Source organism: Phodopus roborovskii, unplaced genomic scaffold, assembly GCF_943737965.1.
Source record: "Phodopus roborovskii unplaced genomic scaffold, PHOROB, whole genome shotgun sequence".
Classification (NCBI taxonomy): domain Eukaryota; kingdom Metazoa; phylum Chordata; class Mammalia; order Rodentia; family Cricetidae; genus Phodopus; species Phodopus roborovskii.
Genome location: NW_026126525.1, coordinates 21,573,001 through 21,585,235, shown reverse-complemented (window position 1 = coordinate 21,585,235; position 12,235 = coordinate 21,573,001). Strand labels below are relative to the sequence as shown.

General features: G+C 43.0%; 1 protein-coding gene across 1 annotated transcript; it reads left to right on the top strand.

The window, feature by feature from the left end:
* The first annotated feature begins 4,942 nt into the window (after positions 1–4,942).
* On the top strand, positions 4,943–12,148 carry LOC127232472 (60 kDa heat shock protein, mitochondrial). Its single transcript, XM_051198604.1, is given in 15 exon segments — positions 4,943–5,096; positions 5,321–5,393; positions 5,395–5,519; positions 5,522–5,584; positions 5,587–5,625; positions 5,628–5,751; positions 5,753–5,801; positions 5,803–5,862; positions 6,036–6,171; positions 6,174–6,395; positions 6,398–6,444; positions 6,447–6,525; positions 6,528–6,584; positions 10,938–11,336; positions 11,550–12,148. Coding segments are annotated over 15 exon segments (2,226 nt in total).
* Positions 12,149–12,235: the final 87 nt, after the last annotated feature.

Below are 12,235 nucleotides of genomic sequence, written 5' to 3'. Positions count from 1 at the left end.
TACTAACTTAATATTACAGATTATGTACACTTGGCATTTCTGGAAGGTCTACTAATGGCTGGACTACTATAATTTTTATGGAGAAAATAACAAATATTTTATTTCTAGTCTTAATTGTGTTATTTAGGAGAAATGACACACATAATTAAAGATGTAGAAATGAAAAGACATCTAATTGTTGTTGCTGAAAAGATGGGACTGACACTTTCAGAAGAATAGTGCAGTACGCAGTTTCCAAACTCACATTTAAGAATTTTCAGGACACAATATGAAAGAAACGTAATTTCCTAGATATCACTGAGACACAGATTGCATGCCAGCAGCATTGCTGCACAGCTACACAGAATTTTCCCCTAGTGGATATCCGATTTGAGAGTTTAAATATAGATGGAAGAAAGCAGGCAATTCTGAAGAAGTCTAGCAGTGTTTATTTTATTCAGTTTATCCTTCAAAAAATGTTGCACTAAGTCATGTTCAGATACTCTCCATGTAACAGACAATGTGGTCATGAGGAATGGTTTAGTTTGGGGAGCTACAATAAAGAATCACAGCCTGAGCAGCAATCATACATAACAACCATTATTCTCCAAAGAGAAGCTGTGACTGACTGTGAGAGATTATTTTTTATTGAAAATAGAGTCTTCTCTTATACAAAATATGCTGACCAGTTTTCCCTCTCTCCACTCCCTGTGTTTCCCCCAACTCCCCTGTCCCCCAGATCCACTCCACCTCCATTGTCCTTTGGAATGGAGCAGCACTCAGGAGACAACAACCAAACATGAAAAATAAAAATGCAATAAGACAAGTCAAAGGCCCTCTATATCAAGGCTGGACAAGGCAATACAATAGGAGGGAAAGAGTCCCAAGAGCAGACAAAAGAATTAGAGACAACCTGCCCCCAATGTTAGGAGTCTCACAATAACACCAAACTAAGAGATATGGCATGTATCAGAAGACCTGGTGCAGATCCATGCAGTCCCCATGCTTGCCATTTCAGTCTCTATGATCCTATATGAGCCATGCCTAGTTGGTGCAGTGAGCCATGTTCTTCTAGTATCCTCTATTCCCTCTGATTTCTACAGTCTTTCCTCTCCTTCTTCCAAGGGGAAGGACCCAATGGAGACCTGCAATGTAGACCCTTTGCATAATGCTGGCTGTGGGTCTCTGCACTTGTGTCCATCTTCTGCCAGAGAAAGCCTCTCTGATGATGACTGGACAAGGCACTAATCTTGAGTATAGCAGAATATCATTAGGAATCATAGCATTGATTTGAGGCGGGGGGGGGCAGTTGTGTTTGGTTCTACCCTAGGTCTCTAGGCTATACATTCTCTGATTTCTGGCCATCCAATATAGGGCATGTACTCCCTCTCATGGTTTGGGCATAAAGTTAACAGACATTGTTTGGGGACTCCAAGAAGTTCTGCAACACCATTGCCCCAGGATATCTGGTAGGCATGATAGATTTTAAGTCAAAGGTTTTGTGGTTGGGTAGGTGTTCAGGTTTCTCTTTCAGTAACCTACTTAGTTTCTTTCTGCACCAAAGATACTAGAGCATAGGGGTAAGGCTCCATGCAGGCACCAGCTCTATATTTCTACATTTGGTGAGCTATGCAAATGTTGTCTTTAGCAAGACCCTCTCCCTCCATCCTATAATGAGCCTGGGTTGTTTGGGGACCTCCAGGAGACCTCCTCAGCCAACAACTCTACCTAATACAATATCCTCCATTAGTAGAAGTCTTCACAAGGGTCAGGGTCACCCTCATAGATTCCAGGAAGATTCCACCCCACCCCATAAATGCCATCCAAATCTAGCTGTCTCTCGCCACATTCTTTCCTCTGTCCCTTCTCCCTTCCACACGTGAACCCTCCCCTCCTGTCCCACTTGTTCCTAGTCCACATGAAAAATCTATTCTATTCCCCTTCCCAAGGATATCCATGTGCCTCATCCCTACCCTTGCTATAGAGCCTCCCCTATTCCTATATAAAAGGGGAGTAGGAAGCATAACCGAACTTTCCCCAGAGATTCTAACTACTCGCCCTTGTACTAGCAGTCACTGTATGTGAATCCCCTCTGCAGATGACTCCATGAGGCACTAGAGCTTGTGGGTTGGAGAAGGTTGGCTGTAGGAGGAGCTCTCTTTATGCACCTACAGGGCAGTCTTCACCCATGCTTCCATGTGATTTGGGGGTCATGATTCTGATTTGTGGTTACCCAAATTCTAGAGCTTGGTAGAATCTTTCTTGGTCTGTTATTGGCACTGTTTACACAGGTGAAGCCATTTGTTCATGTAGCCCAGGAAAATGCTTATGTGCCAGCTTTTCTGTGTTACAGACATTTGTTTCCATACATTTCTAGGTGCTGGATATAAGAAATCACAGTATCAGCATGCTACTTCTAAATGGGGTCATTTTCTTTTATTTTTAAAAATATATTCTTATTTTAAATTATGTAAGAGAGCTATAGATAGATAGATGATAGATGGATAGTAGATAGACAGATAGATAAATAGATAGATAGATAGATGATATATAGACATGTAGCTGCATCTTGCCGGTAAACCTGTAATGGTTGACCACACTCCTTTGGGCGTGGTTTCAGGCAGATAGAAGTGGAAAGAGGGAAGTGTGAAGCTCTTTCCCTTGGGCCAGCAGATCTGATAGGAAAGGCAGAGAAGTACTTCTACAGTTATTTATTATTATCTGTATAAGTGTTCTCCAATAAACACCCATTTATTAGTTTTCTTGGGTCTAATGAAATCTTTATTTCATAGACAGATGGTGGATAGATAGATATAGGTAGATGATAGATAGATAGACAGACAGACAGATAGATAGATTTTGTGTGTGTGCGCACATATGCATATTAGTGGAGGTAGCCACAGAGGCACTGGATCCCTCAGAATAAGAGCTACAAGTAGTTATTAACTGCCTGGTTTTGTGTACTAAGAACTGGACTCCAGGCCTTTGCAAGAACAGTAAACACCCTTAGCTGCTTAATCATGTCTTCCACCTAAGGATCCTTTTTATCTTTGCTAACACCAAGATTTTTGTGTATTCTCTTGAAGTCCAGTTTTTACTAGTAATAATCCCATTCCTTTTTTTTTCTTTTAAATAAACCCATTTTTGAGGGATCCACTTTCATTACCCAGTTGTCTTTTAAAGTCTCACAATATCGTCCAGTAGGGGGTTGGGATAAATCATATGAATTTTGAACGTAAAATTTTAGTCCACTAAAAATAGCACCCTGGTGCATGAGCTAGCTTGTTGGAGTCCATTCCCTATGGTGGGAAGACATGCTCAGCTTAATGCATGGGGGAAGGAAATGGTCCTGCCTCAACTTAATGTGCCAGACATGGTTGACTCCTCATGGGAGCCCTTACCTGTTGAGAGGAGTGGATTAGGGGTGGGGTGGGGCATGAGGAGGACTAGAGTAGGGGTGGAAGTGAGAACTGTAGTTGGAAGATAAAATGAAATTAAAAATAAATAATTGAAAAATCGCTCCTGAACTTCTTTATATTGGTACAGTAAGGAGACACTGCCTGGCATAATACAAAGATTTGTGTAATAAGAATCCGGTTAGCTAAAAGGGACTTACTTGATCAGAACTAGAGCAATCATCCATGGCCAATGAACAGGATCAAAGAGTTTGCACAAAATTATTTCATATAGTTATTCTCCAAATCAGGTGTAGGGATCATCTCAGAGAAGCAGAAGTAATCGGTGTTGTTGTCAAATGTTGGTGTCTATTACAGTTGTAAGGGAGGGAGAGCAAAATAAGAGGACAGAAAAATGAGTGTTTGTCAAAGAAGCAAATATTCTATCCTTTCTTTTAAGGCCATGGCAGTTATTATCAGCTACGTGGCTAATAAGAACTTACACTTAAAATTTAACAAAAGCTTACAAAAGGGCCAACAGTATAATATCAAATACAGACTCTCTGTATGTTATTTGGGGCTGGTTCGGCGGCGGGACAAGACCGGCGACAGGCGGAAAAACCCATACTCCTTACAAGGGACGTTAACCCATTGGAAGGGGCACTAACCCATTGGAAACACATTATATGGGGAAAAAATGACCACTTAATGAAGAGAAGCTGTTTGAAAATATTTAGATTTGAAAAGCCACCTGTGGTGTCACGTGCATGTGCCTGTAATCCTAGCATTTGGGACACTGAGGCTGAAAGATTGCCATGTGTTCAGGGCAAAATTTGCTAAATTGTGACACCTTGAATCACAATTGGATACCCAAGCATGTATATCTACATCTATAGCTAAGTTTCCAAGTCTCTAAAACTGCTCAATGCACTGGCCATCTTTTGAATTATAAAAAAGAGTGAATTACTTGAAAAAAAAAAAAGGAAGGAATAGAAGATATAAAATGAGTAGGGCAATCTAATCTGAGTGAGATTTTATAATTTCATTCCATCTAAAAAGTTCCTTCTCACAATGCTTGTGGTCCCAATCACCACCAGTAGAAATGCTCTGTCTACCCACAGTCTTTCACCAGATGAGTCCAGTGTCCTAATCTCATTTATATTTGGCTTATACCAAAAAATGTAGAATTTAGTTCTGATGCCTTAGCCTTAATGTTAGCTGATGGTGTAGCTGTTAAATGAGGCCAAATAGAAGAACAGTGACTATTGAACCGAATTGAGGAAGTCCCCAAGCAACAAAGGATGGGGTAACAATTGCAAAGTTAATTGATTTAAAGGATAAATATTAAAATATTAGAGCTACAGCCCAGCAGTGGTAATGTACACCTTTAATCCCAGCACTCAGGATGGTAAGGGCAGGGGGATCTCTATTGAGTTCAAGTCCAATCTGGTCTACAGAAGGAGTTCCAGGAGAACCAGGATACTCAGAGAAATCCTGTGCCCCTCCTCTCCCTGGCCCTCCCCCCCAAATCGGGGCTACACTTGTTTAAAGCATTGTCAATAACATAAATGAGGAGGAACCACAGCCCCATGATTGCTACTGTTTTGGCACGTTCTATTTTCAAGGAGGACTTTGAGAAAGCCCTCAAAGTGCAAACCCAGAGGACATCGGGAGAGATGTGGTGCTTGCTGTTGATACTGACATTGCTGAATTTAAAACACAGTAAAAATCTGTGAGAACTCCTGGAGCAACTGCTCAGGATACTACAATTTCTGCCAGTGGGGACACACATACTGGATACTTTTTGTTTGTTTTGCTTTTGAGACAGGGTTTCTCTGTGTAACAGCTCTGGCTGTCCTATAACAGGCTGGCCGCAAACTCACAGAGATTTGCTTGTCTCTGCCTCTAGAGTGCTGGGATTAAAAGCAAGTGCCACCACTGCCTAGCTGGAAACATCATTCCTGATGCAATGAAAAGGGTTTGATAAAAGATCCCCATCGCAGTGAAGGATAGAAAAACAGAGTGATAAATCAGAAATTATTGAAGGCATGACATTTATAGAAGATATGTCTCCACATAGTTTATTAACACACCAAAAGTCAAAATTATGTATTCCAAGAGATGCCTATATTCCGTTGAGTGAAAAGACATTCCTAGGGCTGAGTCCATTGTACCTGCTTTCAAAATTGCCTGCTCTCACCAGAAGCCATTTCAATAATCACGGAAGGAACTGATGGAGAATATCTAAGTACAGTGTTTTTCAGCAAGCTAAAGTGGGTCTTCAGGTTGTAGCTGTCAAAGCTCCAGGGCTTAGGGCCAGACTGAGCTTAAAGATAATACTGCTTGCTACCAGTGATACAGTATGTGAAGAGGAGCATTGACTTAGGAAAGGTTGGAGAGGCCAATGTCACTAAAGATGGCACCATGTTTTCTGAAAGGAAAAGGTGACAAAGCTCAAAAAGAAAAACATATTCAAAGACTGGCAGTTGTGGCACACAACTTTAATCCTAGTTCTTGGGAGGCAAAGTCAGAAAGATCTCTGTGAGTTCAAGGCCAGCCTGGTCTACAGATGGTATCCCAGGACAGGCTCCAAAGCAATACAGAGAAACCTTGTCTCAAAAAACTGAAAAAGAAAAACATATTTTAAAAAAAATCACTGAGTGGTTAAACACTATAACCAGTGAGTATGAAAAGGGAAAGTTAAATGAGCATGTGGCTAAATCTTCAGATGAAGTATCTGTGCTCAAGGCTGAAGGAACTAGCAATGTTGAAGTGAATGAAAAGAGTTAGAGATGCCACCCAACACTCCAAGTGCAGCTGTTGAAGAAGCTGTTGCTCTAGGAAGGGGTTTCATTGTGATTTGGTGCAATCCAGCCTTGAATTCATTAATGCCTGCTAATAAAGATCAGAAAAGTGGTATACAGGTTGTTCAAGGAGCACTCAAAATTGCTACAGTGACTATTGCAAAGACTGTATGTGTTGAAGAAATTTTAATTATTGAGAAAACTCTACAAAGTCTCACATTGTTAGAGATGGCGCTGTGCTGGGGGATTTTGTGAACATGGCGTGAAGGGGAGGGGAATCATTGATCCAGTAAGAGCTTTAGGAAGTGCTTTACTGGATGCTGCAAGGATGGCCTCTATGCTAACTACAGTGAAATTCCTAGAGAAGAGGACTCTGGAGTGGGAACAATGGGAAGAATTGGAACAGGTCTGAGATGTGGCATGTTATAATGCTGAGAATAAAGGTTGGCCTTACCAATCAACTGTGACAGCTTAAGACAGGTTCCTCACCAATAACTTCCAAGAAGTCACCTCAAATAAATGCCTGAATAAAAGGCTGGCTGATCATAAGAGCCAGCAGTTGCTAGTGTCAGTCGATAATATACAATGCTTTACTGGTGTCATTGTCCATGCCTACATATAATTTATTTTGTATTTTTGAATTTGTACATTCCTGATATTGGGTGCAAGAGCCGCATGCCGTGTTCTGCCCACAACTTAAATCATGGAGGCCTTTCTGCTATTCTGTTTTGGTCAGGATTGTCACCAGATGAGTAATTCCAATGCAGGGTTCCTGTGGAAAGTAAGAATAACTATGCACAAAGTGAAGAAGTCTCCAATGATGTGACAACTTCTGTGTAATAAACTTTTGTTTGAAGTTAAATAAATAAAAAGTCTCTACTGTCCCTGGATGCCTTTTTGGAATAGATTATTTATCCCACAGGACAGTAAAGTATGTTCTGATAGGCCATGCAGTGTGATCTATATCTAAGTCTTCACTCTAGTGCACCCCAAATCCTTAAAATTCTAATCATTCACTTCTTACTAGCAGTCTAAGTGTTGTGCTTCCCTGGCAGTTCTGCAGATGTGATTTCACCCTGATTACCTTGATTTGTCAGTGTATTTAGGCCTTGCAGCATTTAAAAATGTAGCTGTCTTCTGGTACTTGATTGGGTATTAGAGGACTGCCCCTGATGGGGAAATCTCAGTAATTTGAAACCCTGTAAGTGCTTACATGCTTTTGAAGAAGAAAGGTCATTTTATATGAAGGAGGGATCCTCTTCAGCCTGTGTTATCTAGTCACTTGTCTACTGAGAGACTACAATATGAAAAGTCTGGCCAAGGGGTGTGAATGATGTTAATTTATGGTCTGAGAAAGAGCCAGGAATGAAAAGAGAACCCAAGTTTTTCAGGTGGACACAGGATTGCCTGGAATACTCTACATCTCCTTTCTGAGAATGGAATGAACAGGAAAAGGTTTTGGAGGCAAGATATTCTCTTCCCTTCTTGCTTTCTTGTCTTTCTGTCTATTTTGTAGGCATAGTTTCTGGAACTATAATTGGGAAGAAAGAGTATGAGACAGTGCTGCTATTGCAAGGTTTTTTTGAGCAAACCGAAACATGCTAAATCCCATTGTACCTCATTTTCCTCCAAAGTGCATCTTTCCCTGGGAATTGAAACATTTGCCCCTAAAGGAGGAAGGAGATGTTTCAACTGAGGTTGAAAACTCATGTGGTAAACAAGTGGTCAACAAAAGGTCACATATCCCAGAACAAAAATTTGGATGATTCTCAGATATTTGAGGGCCTCTGCCAACAGTAAAAACAGCTGGGAGGGGGGGGGGAGTTGGAGACTGAACAGACAAACTGAAGAAAGAAAGAGAAAGAGTGAAAAAGGAAGGGAGGGAAGTCATGGATTTGGAGAGGTAGCAGGTTGCTTAGAGGATTCTGTGGTTCCAATCCAGGTGGCCTTTCCAGTGAAACAATAGCTTTTGATTTTATCACTGCTCTTTTCTTTTCTTTTTTTATTTAAATTTTGAAACAAGGTTGCTTTACATGTCAATCCCAGTTCCCTCACCCTCCCATCCTCCCATATAACCCACACCAAACCCCACTGCTATTTTCTAAGTAACTGATCACCTATACTTGTGTTGGAAACCCCAAATGAATACTGGTAGGGTCACCAAATTGGACATTGGTGCACTTCTTACTTCCTGATGTCAGTAGAAATATGTCTACTCACTTGGTCTCTCCCCAAGAAAAGTTCAACACACAACAACTTTCTCATGGTATACAATTTTGTATGCTGCATTTCCTTTGGCAGGAACTATTTCCTAATGTTTACTGGCTCTTTGTATCTATTCTGTACACCAATTTTTCAATGTTTTAAATAAAATTTCATGGTGCTTGGAACTTTATGTTGCTTATTGATTTGAAAAGAATCCTTTGCAGAGTTTAATCATTGTTAAGATTTTAAATTTTTTCTGTTCTTATTTAATTAGATTTTTAACATTTTGAGTTTCTCTGCATTTGGTAAACACTCATTTTCCTTAGATGAATGGCAATAGAGCCAATTCCTTCTAGTGTCACAGATGAAAGTTCTTCTCAAATGCTCCACTCCAGTGTGCCTGAAGCTACTTAGTATAAAGTGTCTGTGCTCCTAACTCATCTGCTTTTGTCTTTCTCCAACAAGGAGGAGTTCAATACAATTGTGTAGGGGGTAAAACAGATACAGAACTTCCTTTCCTTTCAAAGCAGAATCATCTGAGAAAATATTGGCAAGATCATAGATTTACTAGTTCTGAGTGGGACGTTTACACCTTAATCAAACATGAAAGACTATGCTCATCATATCAAAAGTGACTTGGGAATGTAATGTTTGGGCTTACAATATGGATAGCTGATGTGAAACACTACAAGGCTGACACACAGTTAAACTATATAAATGACCATTTGTCATCTTTTCATTACTTTTTAAAACCATTGGTTGCTTTTTTGCACATTTTCTCCTTTCTCCATCATCATTATGATCTTTGAAATTTTTGCTTATTTTTGGTCAAAAATAAGTCTTGGATGAACAATTTTCAATTATTTGTTTAAGGTACTAGTCCTAGTTTTAAGGTGAGATGTTTCACATTTTGGTAAACACAATTCTTTCAGACTTCTCGGTTTATTTTTATTTATATTCCTCCTATCCTCATTAATAATATTTAATATATTTGATTTACTGTATATCTAATGCATTTAAAAATATTATTCTTCTATTACTTTTCTACATATACCCATCAAGCAAAAGGTAAATAAGAACGGAGTTGTTACCATTTTTGTTTCCTTTACATCTAGGGGTCTCTTGTCACAATTTGCTAGTCTATTATTTGTGAAGCTATTTGTTTAAGATATGCAGGATGGAACAGGCACTGTGGTAGAGGTACTACCAAAGTGCTGTGGGAGCTAGTCACACTTTTGTTCCTGTGATAGCATACCAAGAAAAGCAACCTCATGGGAGGGAATGTTTATTTTGGCTTACAGTTTGAGGCCCCAGTCAGTGTTTAATTAGTTCTATATTTTTGGTATCTGTGGTACAGAATGATTCCTGTAATTGTATGGCAAAGCTGTTCACCTAACAGTGACTAGGAAGTAGAAGTTGGGGTTGGGGGGGTCCCTATATCCTCTACAAAGTCACACCCTCAAGGTTCTACCATCCTTGTAGCAAACCGCTGGGGACCAGCCTTTAAAATAAAGGACTTTGGTGGATACTTAGAATCCCAATCTTCACCGAGAAGATAATGGATGTGGTGTGAATGTCATATGTCATATGTTACCAAGAACTTATTTTCTTCAACATTGGGATAGATGAGAAAAGGCATCTTGGGGAATATGGCCTAGCACTTGAGTTTGAAGTATGAATGCAATTTTGATAATCATTTGTGATGGAAATTATTAGCTATTTATGATGACCTTTAGGTTCTACAGATGTGCTGGGGTTGAAGTTACAAATTTAAGAAGTTATGGATCCCAATAGAACATTAGATCATTATGAAATTATACAACCTCATGCAACTTGGGAGACCAGTAGGGACACGATGTACTTGTTGGCTTCATAGAATAATTCTTAATTTCTAGAGTATGCTGATATAGAAAATACCTCTTTAGTCATTTGAAGGGATGAAGTTTTATTGCAGAAAAAGAAAGAAAGAAAGAAACATCTATACCCTTAACCATTTCATTAACCAAAACATCTCAAAGCGGTTCAATAATTGATGCACGTCACTTGAGCAAACTTTACCACAGCACAAAACATAGAGGTAGAATCAAGACATTTTTCTACATCCTTTATAGTAATATTTATTGATATCATGAAATAAAAACCATTTAATTCCCATGCTCCATTTTCGGAGAAGTATGCTTTCATTATTGCCACGAACTTTTACACCCAGTCAAGTTTGACCAAATGGACCAAATGCAAGAAATGTTTTAGAAGTAGGCACCCGCATAAAGAACACGTGGAGTAATTTGCACCTGTAATAAGGACCATGGCAGAACTCCCAGATTGGTACCTTAGTCACCTAAAGCTGAGTAGGGGAGGAAGAAGAGAGAGCAGGAGGGAGGGAGAGGGAAGAGGTAAGAGTAGGGAGACAGAGAGAGAGAGAGAGAGAGAGAGAGAGAGAGAGAGAGAGAGAGAGAGAGGGAGGGAGGATGAAAGGAGAGAGAGAGAGACGTGCTCCCAGCCTGGAGAGAGGTACCCTTTGTCTGACAAAACCTACAAGGAAAGCCTCCCTTAGCCTCCCCGCGGTTTCCACCTCCAAACGTCTGCGGAGCGGCTAGGTGGAGCCCGCGCCCGCGGAGCCCTAGCGGACTCCAGATCCGGGTTTTGCTGGCCACCCCTTTCTCCGGCTGGAGCCCCCCTCCCCGGTCCAGGGAGCTCTCGCGCCCGTCGCCCCGCCGGTGCCTCACTCCGGCCTCGGCTGCTTTGGCCACTAGCGCGCACTGTGCCCGTCTGCGGGTGCGTCGCCTCTCCGCCTGCTCGGCCAGCAGCGCTCCCTCCAGTTCCCAGGAGCGAAGAGGCAGATGGTACGGCCGGGCCGGGAGGGCGCCGCCACCGCCACCGCCACCGCCGCCGCTGGCATCTCGCGGACTGAGCGCAGCCTCCGCTCCCGCAGCTGCTGCCGCCGCCACCGCCTGTGACTCGCCCCCCGCCTTTCTTCTCTCTCTTTTATTTATTTATTTTGTTGGCCTCGGACCTCTTCCTCCGGGTGTGCGCGCGCGGGCTTGCACGGTGTGCTGTGGCAGGAGCTCGCTCGTGTGTGTGTGTGTGTGTGTGTGTGTGTGTGTGTGTGTCCGCGTGCGCGCTGGGGGACAGCGTGTGCGTGTGTGGAGGGCGCCCCGAGCCTCAGTGGCTCCGGGGGAGTCCAGAAGAGAAAAAGAACCGAAGCCCGCGGCCGAGGCGGTTGGCGGTGACGGCGGCGGCTCGGAGCCGGGGCCCCGCGATGATGCTCCCGCATGCCCGCAGTTACCCGGCACGACCGGCGAGCTGATCGGCCGCCACCGGAGCTCGGGGCTTGCCAGCCCCGGCAGACACGCAGCCCTCCGCGGCCCGGCGCCCGCTCTGCCCGCGCGTCCACACAGTGCACCAGGGAAGGAGTTTCCGCGGCTGGTTCCTGGGCTCTCCGAGCGGCTTGTGGGCGGCAGAGCGGACCCTCTACAGCCGGAGCACCTCGGGGGCAGCAGGAGGAGGACGACGAGGAGGGCTGGGCGGAGAAGCCACTACTGGTCCTCGCCGCTGCCCCTACCTATCCCCTCCCTCCCTCTCGGAGGCGGAAAGGGGAGGACGAGGAAGAAGAAGAAAAAGAAAGAGAAGGGGGGTGGGGTGGGAGAACTGGATATAAAGATCGGCTGGGGGGGATGGTGGAAGATTTTTGGTCTCCTCAGCAGCGGCTTTTCTTGCGGCGGCGGCGGCGGCGGCGGCTGCAAGAGAAGGGAAAAGCAGCCCTAGCTATGACTGCCGCATGTTAATAGCTCCCGCTTGGGTCCGCCGGCTGCAGCCAGAGACACAGCCTGACTCCGAAGTTGTGCAACTGTG